The 17739-nt window shown below is 37.5% G+C and overlaps 2 protein-coding genes across 6 annotated transcripts in view; one reads left to right on the forward strand and one right to left on the reverse strand.

The window, feature by feature from the left end:
• Positions 1–17739, reverse strand: part of LOC125770433 (neuropeptide SIFamide receptor-like) — a 72072-nt gene that overhangs the window by 49938 nt on the left and 4395 nt on the right. The window contains exons 1-2 of one of the 5 annotated variants that reach the window (XM_049440051.1): positions 12056–12435; positions 11858–11923 (exon numbers count right to left, since the gene is read on the reverse strand). The exons of 3 other annotated variants lie outside the window; for them this stretch is intronic. The gene's annotated coding sequence lies outside the window, so the exon portion shown is untranslated. Of the gene's footprint in view, positions 1–11857; positions 11924–12055; positions 12436–17739 lie in introns of those variants that run through there. One more of the 5 variants, XM_049440049.1, reaches the window with a different exon arrangement.
• LOC125770456 (fatty acyl-CoA reductase wat-like) lies at positions 36–3034 on the forward strand. Its single transcript, XM_049440121.1, has 5 exons — positions 36–664; positions 760–1151; positions 1232–1777; positions 1889–2014; positions 2130–3034. Exons 1-5 carry the CDS (start codon positions 461–463, stop codon positions 2341–2343), a joined length of 1482 nt encoding a protein of 493 aa, XP_049296078.1. The 5' UTR covers positions 36–460; the 3' UTR covers positions 2344–3034.

Genomic DNA, 17739 nt, shown 5'->3' on the forward strand with positions numbered 1-17739 from the left:
GGGGTAGGTGGTAGTGACCGATTTACACAGTAGTTGATGGTCATTTGTAAGGAAAGTTCCGTGTTTACGCTCACGACGACGTAAACTTGTTCCGACGTGCCACGCGGTACGTGTGGCTCATTTACTATGCTAATGCAGTTTGTTATAAAAACAATCAATACTCGACTGGTGGTGTGTGACTTCATTTGCTTGGTGCGAAATCGAAAAACCCCTCCACTGTCGCTAACACGTAGCTCGGATCCGATCGATTTACTTTCATTTGTTGCCGATAGGTCGATCGGGAAGGAAGTTCGAGACATCGTCGTCGTCGCTTAGAATCAGTTTAGTGAAGAACAGCAATCGATTGTGCCTTTGGTGCCTGGGAACGTGTTGTGTGTGTGTGTTGGTTGGGTATAAAAAAAACGCGGGGAAAAACACAGTACGTTGTGAGTCTGTGACGTGTGACGTACGATCAAACGATATGATGCAGCAAAAGTGTCCCAGCATACCGACCGTGTTTGCCGGAGCGGATGTGTTCATTACGGGCGGTACGGGCTTTATGGGCAAAGTGCTCATCGAGAAGTTGCTTCGATCGTGTCCACAGATTGCACGTGTGTTTGTACTGATGCGTGCCAAACGGGGCAAATCGCTAGACGAGCGTCTAAAGCACATCACGGACGATGTGGTAGGTACTGCGCGCGTTTAAAAGGACACAGCTGGTGTGCAAGCTGGTGGCAGAATTACTGGCGCGAATTGACGAATGTTTCATATTCTTCACAGCTGTTTGATGTGCTGAAGAGCAAAAGCCCGGACGCGTTGGAAAAGATACACCCAATAGAAGGTGACTGTACGCAGCTCAAGTTGGGCATGTCCGCCGAAAGTGTGGAGCGCATGAAGGAGGTACAGTTTGTGTTTCATGCGGCCGCCAGCGTACGCTTCGATGATCCGCTGAAGGATGCCATCATGATCAATACCCGCAGCACACGGGAGGTGTTAGATTGGGCTAAAACGCTTCACAAACTTAAGGCCGTGGTACATATCTCCACCACGTACTGCAATCCGGAGCTGATGCGCGTGGAGGAAAAAATCTACCCGCCCAAGATGGACTGGAGGGAAGCGATCCGTATGGCGGAATCGTTTGATACGCCCATGCTGGAGACGTTTAAGGAAAAGTTGGTATCGGAGAAGAGGACGCAACAGACTAACACCGATCGATCGAACTTCCAATATATTTTTTTGCCCTCCAATACAGACTAACACGATTCGCCCCGAATACTTACACCTACACGAAGGGATTGGCGGAACAGATTTGTTACGAGTATCGGCACGATTTACCGCTGGTCGTGTTTCGACCATCCATCGTGACCAACACGGAAAGTGAACCACTCATTGGCTGGGTGGACAATTTTAACGGTCCCATCGGGTTGCTGCTTGGTTCTGCGTCCGGCGTTGTACGAGCGGGACTTCTCGATCTTGAGAAACACATCAACTGCATCCCGGTGGATGTGAGCATTAAGGCAATTATTGTGGCGGCCTGGAAGAGGGCCACCATGGATGCACCGGGAACTCTGTCCGTCTACAACAGTGCAGCGGAACCGGAGAAAACGATAACTTACGGCACCATGTTGTACGATGGTAAGGTCCTGTTCGATCGTACACCGATGGGCAATATGCTTTGGGCCCCTGGTGGTACCACGACAACAAACAAGTACTTCTTCTACCTGATTTTTTTCTGCTGCCAACTGTTGCCGGCCATATTGGTGGATACACTTTTCCGCGTTGCCGGGCGAGCACCATTGTATGTACTAGAGGGCGGGCAAAACGTTCCTCAACCATTTTGACTCATCAATTAAAAACTAATGATTCGGATTTTTTTCTTCGTGCACATATTTTTCTACTTACTGCACAGTTTGCTGAAGCTGAATCGTAAGATTTTCGATGCACAAGTTTCGCTCAGGTACTTCATGAACAACGAATGGGTGTTTGCAAATGAAAACTTCAAGGAGCTCGAGCACACATTAATGAAGGACGATCGGTAAATGGCGGGGGGTGGGGGGGAATGCATGCCCAACATTAAAACACAAGAAACATCGTTAATTGATCATTTTCTTTCTTTTACTGCAAACCCTGTTTTTTGCCTCCGAAAATAGGAAACATTTTTCGACCAACTTTTTCTTGTGTGGAATGATGGAATATTACGCAAGCGCTATTCTGGGTGGTCGGCGATATCTGCTAAAGGAACCGGACGACAACGTTAACGATGCGCTGAAAAAGTACCGACGTTTGCGTGTGTTAAACTTTGCGCTTAAAGGTACAATCATGTTCTTGATTGTGTACTACATTTATAATAGGTATCTAGTATAGGAAGAACTCATTATATAAAAAGCAAAAGAAAAAGGACTTTAGGGAACAACAATTTTTTCAAATGTGGACGAGAATTTCTTGAACAGCAATCCAAATCTTACAATCACTTTATCCGTCTTTTGCACAAAACACCGATCAATTGTGTATGTGACACTTCCGGCACTATCTATATCGAGCAACAAATTACCGTTTTCACTACCATTCGCACTGTGCAGTACGGTTTCCCCCAAAGTCACCGTTTAGAAATGGGACGGCCGTGCCAAGAATGAGCATTAGAATAGCTAATCAATATGCAAAACAGTGTGTGTGTTTGGCCTACCCGTTTCGCCACTTAAATCACCAATGAATACACAAACAGTGTGGCATCACATTTCGAATGAGCCAGACAACCGTTGATAAGTAGCAAAGCAATCGCTAGACCGCTAGAAAAAGGTCGCATCGTAGCCTGGTACGGGTGGCCAGATTGCACTTTGGCAGAACCATGAATGTGTTAATTTTCGGCAAACGTTTAGCCGTCGAAGAGTTCCCCATTTCATGCTGCCCGTCGTTTGTGTGGTTTTGCTTTGCCCCGAACCGAAACATACATGGTTAAGTGGTTTAACGTTGTATTGCAATTGAATTTAAATACAGTTTAAGCGTGGTTAAGATTACTTGTGAAATAAAGTCTAAACGATTTCAAAAAGAGAAACTAGCTTAGCAGTTGCTTTGCCAACATTGGTTTTAATTTAATCATAACAAACAATTTGAATATATTGAGATTTTATAATTTGGGTGTTTGAGTAAGTTTTCAGCGTTTCTTATTTTTTTTTACAAAATTTGAGTTGTTTTTTTTTTGGGAAATCCCTTTCTTTCTGTTTTCAAATGGACTATACATCAGAATTGTCATATTTTTCCCAATTTTCTGGCAAATTATTATTATCAGATCAAAACAATTTCTCATTTTTTGAGTACCAGAACAAATCTACAAAATTTATGACTACCTGGATGAAAGAGAACCGTACTTCAGTAATAGTGATTTTCATGGATCGAGACAAGTGATGTTTGAATAATAGGATAAATAATAGGAGACATATGGCGTAAGTTGAGTCTCTTGGAAACTTTGAGGTCTTACGGCGTAAGCTCAATCCAGTAAATTATTAAGGAATTCAAATACCGTCCCACTGAAATACTTCACCATGTGAAGAGGAAGAAGCATAATAATGTCAAGACTGGACGTAGACCAAGTAGAACAAATGCTCATGCTATAAATGCCTAGGAGACATATGACCTTAGTTGAAGGTTTTCTAAACCTTGAGGTCTTGAAGCTCAAGCCACTTTGTTGGGCTCTTCACATCTTCACAGGGTGGGTGGAAAAAGAAGGATAATAATGCCTAAGTCTGGACTATAAAGCGGCTTAAAAAATGAAAATAATCAGACGTAGTCATTACTCGCTTAAAGATTCTATAATTGTAAAAAAATGAGTTGGTAACCCTGTATAACGAAGTAATGTTATTAACAGATATACAACTAATAAATTTAACAAACAAGTTTGGAGATTCCTTCCTGTAAACTGCTCAACACTTACTTGTAAACCTAACAGGCACTCTTGAATCATCAAGCAGTGTTTTTTAAAATAAAATTCACCTAAAACCACTTGATGTGTTTTGCGCTCGAGCACATCACATATGTTTTTAGTTTGCGCAATCAATGCGATCAAACGTCATAGCTTTACGCTTTCGATCTTATTTCATTTGTGGCGGCACCAAATCATGCCATCAGATGATTGCCAACAATTATCACCCATCATACGTACCGCCATTCGGTTCGTGATGAATCCATCCAACATTTCCACTGGTAAATCGAATCCGGTGACTCCCACCGAAGTAGCCCGATAGTCTGGGCAGCAATGGTGCGAATGGAATCATAAATCAATTACGGTTAATTTATTACATCCATTTTTATTTTTACCTCTCGCATGAAGCAGCAAAACATTGCCGTTCGATGAGATGGTGAGAGCGCGGAAAATTGTTCGACTGTGCCATGTGTATTGCAAACAAACTAGAAAAAAAGATGATGACAGCATCGACAAGAGCAATAGCGGAATGGGTCCCGTGGAAAACATTGCTTCAAATCAAACTGCTCGGCGAAAGATGGATTAAATACAGTTTAAAGGATTTATGCTGAAGCGCATCAATCCATCAAAATCCGGCTTCTAGCGATAGAACGATGAATGCGATCTACAGCGAGGTTTTTGTAGAATCTCTCTTTCATAGTTGTAATTTGGTTTTTTCTGATCAAAAATTTAAGGCAAAAGAAGCGATATTTTTTTCTCATTTCAAAGCATCTTTATGATTTCTATTTTCACGCTTTTGAAATGGGCTTGGGCAGGCACCAAGTATCTCGTGAGGGCATGTTTCATTCCTATTCAAACAGATTATGAGCGTCTCGCGTTTCCGGTACCAGCTCCATGCTGCTTGACCCACACCCAAACACAGACACATACAAACCATTATCTTCCTTATCGCGTGCGTCGGACGAAAGCGTTTCACAAGCGATACCAATTACATGCTTGCTTTGTTTTTAAGCTTAGTACGGAAAATGATTAATGAAGGGACTTCCTGTAAGGTCAGCCACGAACGAAGGGCAGCAAATTTTTTGATCAATGGACGGCGGCGGGCGCAGTTGAAACAGAACCACAACAAAGGAAAAAAATGATCGAAATGTAATTTTTCCTCATACCAAAAAATAAAAAATGTATAGAAAAGAGGGATTATGTTAAAGGAAAACTTTTCCACTGCCGACATTCTGGGGTTTCAGTTTGGGTTTTTATTATTATTTTTTTATTTTTTTGAGGCGAAAAAAGGTCGAAATATTGGTGAATACAATCACTGACGCCTTGTTTTGTTGTGAGGCTGCCCGGAGGGTATTGGAATTTCTGTTTTTCAATGGTTTTGCCAAACCATTGCGGTACTTGCGTGATTTGAGCTATAAAAAAAGTTGAAATAATGAGAAGCCCCGCAAGATTTATTTAGATTTACCAACGTGATGTACTATGTTTATGCGAGTACATTTTTCATTTGCCGTACAGTAGTTTTGTAGTTAAGTTGAATACTGATTTATGCTGCATATTAGGTTTAATTTATTAATTTATTTCTGAGTTCAACTTAAAACGACTGGAGATGACTCAGGTGTCAGATGATGTCTGACGAGCCCTATGCACTGCAAAATGTTGAAGCTATCATTCAGATATAAGGAGACAAATCTTCTTCTAAGTATCTTCTTCTAGACTAACACGTCGTGATCATTTTAGAACGGAATTCATGTCGTTCTAATACTCCATACAGCCTTAGTTTCGACTTCCATCATAGGTGTTTTGTGAGGAAAAGGTTCCTTAGACCATGACCAAATTTCTTTGAAGTTTGAAGTCCTTTTAATCCACAATTTGAGCAGTTTCGATTAACTTTCAAAAGAACAATCGATTATCGTTGGAAAGCATCTTCTGCACATAGAGAAGAATTGTCAAACCAATCAAGTCAATAATACAGGCTAGGATCTAGGTATATTGGCTTATTGAAGAAGGTTCCCAACGATTTCCACTCTCAAGTCTCTGTCGCTTGTGTCTATCATGGAGTTAAAGAGGAGTTTTTTCATCGATTCCATTTTCCGAAAAATCAAAATATTAAATTGTTTTGAAATAAAACATTTTTCTTCGAATGCAACAAGCCAAGCTGCTAGGCCTATTTATTACAATGCACAGTTGAAAAATGGATATAAAAAAAGTTGAAAAGAAAAAAGTTTTGATGTTGCAAAATACAAGTACGTTTTTCTGAATCAAGATACTTGAGACAATAGTAACACATGTGAAATTTAATAGTATTTTTTTATCAAATACTCTGAACTGTACATCGCCTTAATAAATATTTCCTAGACAAGCATGGAGGCGCCCAGTGATTTTGCCTAGCAGTGATAGACAGCTTGGAGTAAATACAGCAAAAAAAAGCGAACGAAATTGGCAAATCAAGTTCTTGTGATGCCGTAAATCACTGGAAGAAAGAAAAACTTTTAAAAAGCTACTTAGAATAATTTAATAACCTCATTTATTCAGGGATTTTAAACATTTAAATAAGCAGACAAATATTAAGCTTTATTGAAGCATTAGTGAAGAAGAAGAACATATTGAAATTGTCTCTCCATAATCGTAGCAATTTTAACGTAAATGAAAATTATATTATAAATTAATGAGATATTGTTCTCTGTATTCTTGTATAAATCAATGAGATATTGTTGAGAAATAATAATATAAATTTAATGAGATGTTGTGCGTACCATGCGTTTTTAAAAACTAAGAAAAATGATCATCGGAAATCGTAGGCCATTTGTCATAATTGGTCATAATTTTTTGTAACAACTAATATTGAAGATTTGTCTGTTATGGTTTTACTTAGACATGAGAATAGTCGATGCTCACCATGAGTACAAACACCAACTGTTTTAGTACAAACATAAGAAACTGAAAGTTAAAACTGTCTGAAATTGTCTGGCTGAAAATTGGATAACGGATTCGTACAACAATTACTTTCATCGTCCATCAGACGTAATGTAAAGTTGTTAAGTTTAAGCTTAAGTTATATTTAACTATTTTTTGTGTTTTAGTACAAAAAGTTTAGCACAAAGAAAAGATCAACCAAAAGCTTACATTCGAAACTCAGCAACGCTCATCTAATAGCTCAATTCAATTCAAGGAAAGCTTTTCAAACCACTCTCGGATGCATACTGCTTCAGGTTATGAAAATAACAGTCTATATTCATTTCACGATAAGCATTACTACATCTACAAACGGTTACTTACGTCTAGCAAACATATCTTCTACAATGCGAGTCGAAGTTGAAGATAGTAGTAAAAACAGGGCGGGAGCAAAAGAGATGTAATATTTATTTGTCCTCCAAATTGGTATTATTTGCGTACCCAGTCCGTACTCACCATTGCGGTAAGGTGACCCGCTTCCAAGTGGTTATACCGAAAACACTGAAGCTGTATGGTATAGCCAAGGATGAAAAAAGCGGAAAAACAAGAAACAGTAGCATCACTTAAGCAACGGAAAGTAGCAGCGGCTTCCGTTTAACTTTATTAGTGCCGCGTAATGTTGCTCGGCAAACAAAGCAATCAGCGGGGATTCGGTTTTTATGATTCGGTCCAAGACCAAAAACCCCCCTTTGCATATGAACTGTGTGTGTATGTGGCGGAGCTGACCCGGCGGGTTTTCAAACGGTTCACCGAGCGAACGCAGTGCTTCGCTCGCATGGGTAATTTGGGGCTAATTTCACCGGGGCTAAGGTAAAACTTTGTTTCGGCAAACTGCACGCAACAAACAGCACTGAATGAAGCATGTGCAATATTAGTTACGTGCTGTGTACTGTGAAAACGGTCCGGTGGACGTTGTGGACGATGTAATAAAACTCTCAGCGGTGTAATGCAAACTGCGCTTTGAAGCGATAGTGATGTGCATTTTCAGGTAATTTTGTAATAGGATTTCTAAGCCCTAAGTTAACAAAGCAGTGCTAGTACAACTATTGGACAGGAAAGGAGTTTAACACAATTTTTCATGCAAGTTTGCTCATGGGGAAAGTTGTCCAAAAACCACTGCCAGTTGAAGAAAAATGCTGAACAAAAGTAAAGCAATCATACTTAGCCCATGATTCCCTACCATTTTGTTGGCCACTATATAGCGCAACTTCACAGAAGCAAAACACACTGGTCGGTTTTAGCTTTCTGGTAGAAAACGGAAAATGAATAAGCACCAAATAAAACGGTGCCAACCGTGAGCTGATGATTACTATTTGCCTGAGGCACTAGAAATTAATAGTGATGCTTCCAAGGGAAAAAGCAAAAAGAAGCATAACGTTTTTTTCTCCTCCCTACCGGGTTCAATTTACGTTTATATTTGCCGCTAGCTTGCATTTCCGCAAGCAAGGAAAGTTCCCTCCCATATTCGAAAGGTACTATATTGCTGAGCTGGGTCTAAACGAAGACTGTACACGGTGGCACGAGCAAGGGCTTTAGATGAGCGAAACAAAAAAAAATAATAATTTCAAATTATCAACCCAAGACAAGGTGCGCCTGGTTTTCTAAGTCCCGGTGTGTACTCCGGTTGGCGTTTGTTGGTTCAAAGTGGTGCTTAAGTTTTAATTTGAATTGTTATTACGATCGGTTGCTCTGCATCTTAAGAGCTACGATCGGTAGAAAAAAGGACGATAGCACGATATACACGGTGCTATGCTTTGTTTCTGAACCGACAAACCCATATTTCGTACCTTTAAATGCAAACGATCGTACGCAAATTATAATCACCAAAGTTTTTCCATACCCAGCGGCCTTGTTGGATGTATGTTCTGCTTTCGCAGGAAGGGAAAGTGGCAATTTTAGCGTCATCACCATCATTCTTATGAGCCTCTTAACGTGTGAGATGAAAGCTTTCTACACACGCTATAAAAGTGATATGTTCCTCACACAAGATGCAAGAAAAGTTTGCTGCCGAGGGAGAGAAGAAACAGAGATGCAAGATGCATCAAACAAATGATTGTGTTAGGGAATAAGTTCATGGCGTTTAATTGTTAGGATCCTTTTAGAAAATGTTACTTATTAAATTTCATTAAATTAATCAAATTTTCTTTCTTGTACCTCTAAACCAATCTTTTGTTGTTGAGCCAGGTTTTGAGTTCCTTGGGATTCCTTGACGATGACTGGTGATAGGAATTAGTTTTCTTATCATACTTCGACAGATTTAAAAGTAACACTTTAAGCGACAGCCAAATCACTCATTTTTCCTCAAGAGGATTGTGTTTTTAGAAGTGGAATTAGTTTTGAAACGAAATATTTTATTACAGGGTTTTTCAGTACAGATGAGAAATTTTATGATAATTCTACTGGCAGTGAAGTGGAACATTTGTTGATAACATGCAGTTATGGATTAACCTATGGGTGGAGTGGGCGGCCGTCGTCCGTTGAAGATCACTCAAATCCACATTCAATTCCAGTGTGACTTCAATAGTTCCGTAGGCCTTTATCTGCCACTGATAAAATGGCACTAGCTTCTGGATGCTGTACAAACTGAAATTGATTCTATAAAAGAATCGATTCTATATAGCATAAACTCAACCAAGTTTGTAAAGATTTTTCCCTTTAATTGTTTATCAATTTGAAAAGAATCGAGAAACGGATAAAATTCTGTCATTCGATTTCAAAACAGTTGAATAACCTTGCTGTTATCAATGTAGAACTATGCATGAAATTAAAGTTATTTAAAGTCATTTCAAAGATCATTCATTTTATGTAAAAGATTAAAATAGTAATATAATTTAAAGATTTATTTTTGTTTTGTAGTGAATAAAAACATATGTTAAAATTATCTAATTTATTAATTTCTAGTCAACTTGAAAAGAATCCTAAGAATTACTCCACTTTTTTCATTCGAAAACCCTGTCTTAAATTTCACTGAAAATAGACAAATTTTCGCAAGTGGTTATTATCTCTTTTAATCGATGTGTCCAAATTAGTCAGAAAAAATTTATATGCTCCTCTTTATCTCCATTTGCTGTATCATAATGTGTAAAGCGAAATAATATTAAACAAAAAAAAGGAATTCAAACAAAACAAAACATCTAATGCAAACCATTACGCTACACTTCATAAAGAAAAACGGTAATGGTACACTTCCTTATTGGAAACGTATTTTCCCCGCCTTTTCCTCTTTATACACACACACACACACAGCCCCCCATTTCTATTGTCCTGCATTGGTGTAGTCGGTCGAAAAATTTTTCGAGTGCAAGAAACCACGACATTTTGACGGTCAAGGGATGTATTTTTCAAAAGAATCCATTACCGGCCATTTTTCATCTCCATTCTGTCTGGCTTTTATGCTCCCGTTTTTTTAAATACTTCCTACGTTTCCCCTTCCTCCTCATCGTAGCACGTTTTACCCACATTTTCTAGTTCTATCCCACAATGCCCTGTTTGACCCGTGGTGGATGGTGCAACTTTTACCCTAACGGTGCGATTACACTCTTTGTTCTTAATGGTGCCAAATTTGGACTACATTTTTGCGGCACTAACATTGCATACCGTTGCGCCAGTGTGCCGCAGGGTGAAGGATAGTTTTTAATTTATCTTTCTCCCATTCCATAACCTTGACAGCAGCGTGACATTAAACCGAGCCGGCGTACACTGAATCCGATCCGATGGACGGCGGCCATTATTAGTCACATTGCAATGACGCAGACTGTGTAACCTGATCAAGCGGTATCTAAGGTAGAGGTTTTGGCTTTGTTTAGTACAAACATAAAGGACAATAAGCAAGAGATGAGTCGCATCAACAAATTGATGAACCGAAACCCTTTTTTTTTGCTTCATCCTCTTTCTGATCGATGCGTATAATATGCCTTTGTTTTTTTTTTGTTTCGAAACAACTAAAATTACTAGCCCACGTTGTGTGTGTGTTTATGTACCATGATAAGAGGGAAAATAAAACAATCATATCGTGTTACTTTCGATCGCTTCGGTATGTGATTGTTCCACTGATGACGGGCACATATAATACTTTGACTTTTCGATCATGCGGCTGTCCAAAAAAAAGGGCCTCCCAGGGCACAAGGTGGACTAATAAATTTCAGAATTGATTTACAACACTCGCCAAAACCCCTTGGAACACCCTTGGTGGTGATTTTCATGCTTACTAATTTTTGGTAAGGAACAAAATTTCGTATGCACCTTCGCCCTCACGAACACGAAACAGCGATGGTTGATTTATGATTTGACCCCCCCGGGTAAAAGGCAATCCGATTCACAACCGGCCCGCGAATGATAACACCTTTTTGCTACGATGAATGGATGACATCGATATAATTTGATTCCACCTTGTATCAGCATCCAACAGGCCACAAATTAGTGTTTGTCACGTACGTAAGGTTTGGGAAGGGAATATTTTACAGTCGGCCGAACAGTCACGGGCACGTCAATAGGGCAAATTGAAACTGTTTCGGCACGCCTGCATATGGTGTGAAAGGTTGACTGAACTTAAGTCGTTTTTCGTGCTACGGACCGATGAACATTGATGAGTCGGTGCCGTTTGGTTTGACGCCTCACTGAGGTTATGTAGGCAACAAAATATATGTACGTCTGTACTTCTTTTTTTGCTCGTCGTACAAAGTTGAACAAACACATTCAATGAACACGAGGCAATGTTTAGCGAATATCAAACGTATACACTTTTGACTCCGTTAATGATCAGCACTGTATAATTAGTTCGCAGGAAATGGAAGATAAAAAATTAAATTTACCAAAATTAGCTGCTGCTGATTCGTAGCAACGGTGCTGGTAAGGATCATGTTTAATAATAGCTATAAAGCATAAAAGCGCACTGATTACGTTTACGCACGCTAGGTGACGAACCCAAAACGCCCTACCAAAGCGCATCTCATTAGCAAAATTTTGAATAAGCTTTATTCAGGTGTTTTTTTTATACAAAATTTAACGTACCTTCAAGCTCACTGTGATCCGTTGTATTTTAATTTTAAACAGATGAACTTTGATTTTATTGTTGTACTGCAAAAAAAAATACGTTCATTAAACTACTGTCCGAATGTGGTGGAAATAGGCATAAATATTCCTCTTATTAAAAAAAACGAATATAGTACAGTTTCATCCCAGGTTATGTGAGCTCATTCATAAACATACCATTTCTGTCCGACGTCCAGAAGGGAATATGATTTTGTTTATTAACATTCTCGTCCGACAAAGTTTGCTGCTGCTGCTCCTGCTGCATTTTTCGGTCCGTTGTGCATTGTGGTAAGGCATTTAGTTGTGTTTTTTTTCCACAAAATTATTTGAAGCTTAACTAGCAATGGAAAGAAGCTGATTGTATGCTAAGGTTTCAAAAGTGCAGTGGAATGTTAATTAATTTTATATTTAGTATACAACAGAGGCTAGTTGCCCGCGGTGGATGAAGAACGGTTATAAAAAAGAAAAAAATATTGCGAGTTCTTCAGAAAATTAAATAAATATAGAAGTTTAACAAAACAAAAAATAATGATTTTAAGTGCTTGTTTTGCATTATTTTTACCAAAAACAAGAACGCAAGTATATACTAAAATATTAAAGATTAAACTTTTTCATTAAATGTTTTAGTTTTTATACTGAAATATCTACTTCCAATTACTTTTGAAAGTAAATGATGAATTTTACATTAGACACAGTCATAAAATATTTTAAATAATTATCTCACAATTTTTAACGTTTTTAAAAGTCCAACTTTCAATGTTTTAATGGCGTTACAGCAACAATTCATTTGGAAAACGAACCTTTAAAACAGTTTTTCAGGGATTATACAGTGGAACGCCGATTATCCGTGCTCATCGGGATTCGGCCCATGCCGAATAAGCGAATATAACGGATAATAGGCACAACTCTTTTTATTGATGAATATTAGTGTTTAGTGTGTAATGGGTGGACTTTTTTGCTTGGCTGCACCTTGCAAAATAAATCTTTTCTATTTTGTCGAACTTAAGCAAATTGTATCATTTCCTATTGAGATTTTTGTTTCTTGCCATGATTGGTTTTGTAATTAATATGTCAATTCGCCTTTGGAACTGTCATTTCCGAGCTGCACGGATAATAGGACAACCGGATAAAGGGTACCCGGATAATCGGCGCTGTGCTGTATAGTTCAAAATGGCAAGATCTCAAATATTTAAATTTTAAATACAGTTGCAAAGGAAAATTTCGAGCATTGAATTAACAGTTATAAACATTTAAAGATTAAATGAAAACAGTTTAAACTTTGACGTTTTTACATTTGATTATGTACTGCTTAGTAGAGGACCATCTACTACTAAGTCTTACAAATTTCATGCACCCAACCACACATTCCCATCAGATATCTAACAGAAATTCTTAAATGCTTTAAAAGGCAACATTCATTCAAGCATAATGATTGGTCCATCGTTCAGTATGTAATTTTGTTTGATCATTGGTATTCTGTCCAGCTTTGTGCTCCAGTTCAGTTGCTTCACTCATCAGAAGAGAACGCATACGAATTCTGTGCAAAGAATTTCTTCAGCTTGTGGTTTTGCCAGGCTACACTCACCACATTTTTAGCTTATGTTAAATGTTTCCTTCCGAACGAAATAGCTTTAATGTGGATGTTCTAAATGCTGGAAAAATGTAATCCTTTCGTGTTGATATTAAAGCCCTTTCAAAGAGTAGAAAGATACTTTTCTTTATAATACTAAAAAAATTAACATTTTCTAGGTTTCTGTTAAATCGTAAATTCTATAAAATCATTCAATCAATTTGATAGATTATTTTTTCTCTAATGTAACTTCATCGCATTATTATTATTGCACTTTAAATCCTCTTAGTACGCGTAGTATGATGAAAATGCAATGATTTTTCATTCCACATTCCCAACGGCCACAAACGAGAGAAAAAAAAACAACACGAGATGTAGGTGTCAAAAAGCCATCGAAAAGAAATATTGTCTCCGTCTGCACATTTTCCAGCTCAATCAATTTCCGCTTTAACGCCAGTCGCTTCCATTCGCGCGCCTGGAAGCCATTTTCCCAACGACAATTGCAACAACCAACGTGGGAAGAGATTTTCTTCACACTACTTAAGCCATGCAACAGGAATCACATTTTGGCGTTTCCCGACCCCACTCACTCACTTTGCTGCACTTTGGGCAATTTCAGCACAGAGTGATTTGCACGGCAAAACTCGAAACGAAAATCGTTCAACATACCGACAGTACGAAGCCCAAGTGTGCCCCGAGTGTAGCCAAGTTCCATTTCCGCCAGAAGTGGAATCTGGTAAGTTTTTCAATTTTGAACTTTTTTTACCGTTTTTTTTCCTGCGGGGGTGTTGAATGATGGATGGCCATTGGTTTTGCCCGGGATGGTTGTAACCGATCCGGTGGCAAACACAATCGCCGCAACATAAATCCCACCGAATGAGGGGACGGAAGTATTCGTTTGAAATTGAGTAAGTATATGAGAATTCACGTACATCCGTTTCCTGCCCACACACACACACACACGCACACACACACACACACACTCGCGTGGAAAACTCTTTTTCTTTCACTTGAAGAAGAACTCCGTTATTGGGTTTTTTGCCACCCCCAACTCCCGTTATCGGTTTGCCTCTCGAAGGAATTTGGTGAATACGTGTTGATAAAGTAAAGTGAGTGAGTAGTTGATCAATTTATCCATTTCGTATCGAACTGTCCTGCGATGAACAGGCACAGGTATTCCCGATTGGACTCTTTTATTGGTTTGGTTTGGTTTTCGGGAAGTTTTCGAGCGTTTTTCACGATGGCTACGTGACTGTGACAGTGTATTAGTTGGATGGAACTCCTGAATAAAAGTTACCCAATTTGAATGTACATAAAACCGGGCGTCACAACTCTCAAAACGACTTGGTAAGCTACTTGATCGTACTTTACAAACACTCACAGGGTGTTAGCAGTGCTTTGACCTTGCACAACTGTACGTCGTAACGTGTTAAAACGTCGTTAAAAATAAATCGCAAACGACCATGTCTGAAACTTCAAACATAGGAAGATACCACCTACCGAGAAGTTGATAGGAACGAACCAACCAGAAACGTTTGGAAAAACAACTTTAGGAAATAAAGTCTACATTAGAAACTTTACAGGCTTTACAGTATGTATCATAATCCGTTAGCTTTCTATGATACTACTAAAACAACATAAAAATAGGAACAGTATTTTAATACTTATTTAATTTATTTTATTAATAAATAATAATATTTTTAATATTAATTTAATAGTATTAATATTTTTTAAAACTTTTAATCTTATTATAGTAGTAATAATATATATTATAGAAGTATTTTTGATATTCTTGATACTAATTTTGAAAAACAAAATTAATAATGATAAATGATTATAATATAAATGATTTTTTAAATTTGACAGATCAGTGATTTTATAGCACAAAACTTAAACAAATAAGGTAAAATTTAATATTTTTTATAAATGTTTTCTTTCCATGTTTGTTTATATGTGTCTTTAAACAACGAGTTTAAACAATCGGTTAAACAACGAGTATAGAAGGAAATTCATTCTACAACTGTCAATTTGAAACAATATTTGAGGATCTCCACGATATGCTATAATAACATACCTTGGGGACTACCTGTATATAAACTACCTGTTCTATAAAGAAGATCACGTTTTTTATGAGTAATTTATAGTTTTTAATAAGTAACTAGATGTAGTCACAAAAAAACATAATAAACCTTATGAAAAGTTCCTATTAAGGATGTGTTTTAATAACGTACGAGGTGATATCTGCCATCAAATATGAGGTTTTATTTCATCATATATCCGTATAAATTGTTACAAGGAAGTAGCAGTCTAAATGAGACTCAACCTATGACCTTTGGTGCATTAGAATGAATGCCAAAGCACAAAAGCATGTGATTAACTACATATTATAATAACAAAAGCTGTATGTTACATAATGATGATTTTATTGATGCGTTGCAAAGGTTAAATTACTAAAACAATGATGATCATTTCGAAACTAACAGTTGCCACTTGACCACGGGAAAATTCCTTCTTTTATTATGACTTATGGGATATAATTTATTTGTTTTTCTTGTTCGAAAACCAACAAATTATTTAGCTAGAAACGTTTGTCATAGATACTACTTTAGAAAACAATATATTTTTTATATAAATTTTAATTGAAATTAACATTAACTAAAATTTTTAATTAAATTCTCCCTTAAAACCTTCTTTTAATTTCCTTTTAACACATTCGTAATACTCTATTTACAAAGTTACGAAGCGGCTCATTATAAATAGTTTAATTAGTTAGCAAAAATCACAAAGCAAGAAATGGAACGTTTTGCAAACCATTTCAAAGTAAAGAATGATTGCTCATACTTAATTCAATCCAATTAACATTGTTTCGCGTCTCATATAATGTCTCATTAGCAGACATCCCATCGGGGATTGAATTGGATCGGAAATGCAACGGAAAGTACGTGCCTGGCAGAGATAAAGCTATCGAAGATAACTCATTTGAACATTTCCTGCACTATTCTCGAACGTCAGATGAATTGAAAGGAAAATGTGAATTGGAGATATTTTTGCAAAAAGAATACGAAAAACAGTAGAATACATAAATGAGTTTTTTTCTTTTTTTTTTTATTTGAATTAAGTTCAAGGTTATGAAATTTTCGTTTTATTACATTGTTTACATGTCTTTCATTTACTTCGAGCTGTTTTGCAGAACAATTACTATTTACTTTCTCTTATTCCCTACTTCCCGTTCAATGTAAATTATTTATCAACTTTAAACGGCTTCCGCTACATTTCATTCATCGCTCGATTCAATCTCGTTAACAACAAAGGCATCTCCTCTAATCGGCATAAATCGAGACCCAGTCTAGAAAAACAAAACTCCCAAAAAACCTCGACATTCCCGGTAGGGGAACCGTTCTTAACTGATTGCCATTTTTATTAAGCAGCACCATCTGTAGGAAACTGCCATAGTAGGCCTTCGACCGGCTAATGTCTCATTTAGCCCTTCGTCACCCCTGCCAGGCGTCACACAACAAACAAATCTGTCTCCCGGTGAAAGATGCTCGTGTCAACAGTGGCGGGCCAACGCTGCAGCTGCTGTCTGCATTGAAGTTGCCGAACAATTTAATTCGATTTTTCAATTTGATAAACTTTATGAATAGCTGCGCCATTGGAGTGGTTTCAACGACAAAAGGGGCGAACTTTATTCCTTTTGTTACATTGCTGAGACACTGAAACGAGCGTGGATTCTGGGTAGCGCGAGATGGTTAATTCATTTAATTCATTTCAATGCGAAACTGTGTGCTTACAACAGTACTAAATCCATCTGAGAATACCGCTAGAAGTTATTATGATTATGTACATGTTTAGTTTCCGGATTAACGATGATTTGTGCGTTACTTTTGACGCAACATCATATCTGGATTGTTCCAACTCATACAACTCATAGTTGGAATCGAATATAAGTCTGAATAAAGCGGCGATCTATTGTAAAATTTATTTAATTATTTGCCCATGTTTTTTAAAGTACAAAACCCGCTTGATTTTAAAATTTCCAGCACTTTAATTGATAAAAGTTTCAACTTCAAAATGGCAGTTTGAAATGTTGTTCTTTTAATGAATGTTTGTATGAAGGTTGTTATTTTTTTTATTAAAAAAATTTATTAACAAAAATATTGAATATTTCTAGTTATAATTGCACAGGAATGCAGGTGTTAGATATTAAAAAAAGAACCTTCCAAAAACCAATTATTAAATTGGATTTTTTATTTATGACGTAAAGCCAAATTTGCATTAGAACAGTCAATCC

Source organism: Anopheles funestus, chromosome 3RL (assembly GCF_943734845.2).
Source record: "Anopheles funestus chromosome 3RL, idAnoFuneDA-416_04, whole genome shotgun sequence".
Taxonomy (NCBI): domain Eukaryota; kingdom Metazoa; phylum Arthropoda; class Insecta; order Diptera; family Culicidae; genus Anopheles; species Anopheles funestus.

What these genes read in the sequence shown, in the direction of transcription:
- LOC125770456 (XM_049440121.1), top strand. Translation starts at nt 461, where the DNA reads ATGATGCAGCAAAAGTGTCCCAGCATACCGACCGTGTTTGCCGGAGCG. An exon ending in GTTGCCGGGCGAGCACCATT is followed by an intron (nt 1,778 to 1,888) that starts GTATGTACTAGA and finishes CTTACTGCACAG; the next exon opens with TTTGCTGAAGCTGAATCGTA. An exon ending in ACATTAATGAAGGACGATCG is followed by an intron (nt 2,015 to 2,129) that starts GTAAATGGCGGG and finishes CTCCGAAAATAG; the next exon opens with GAAACATTTTTCGACCAACT.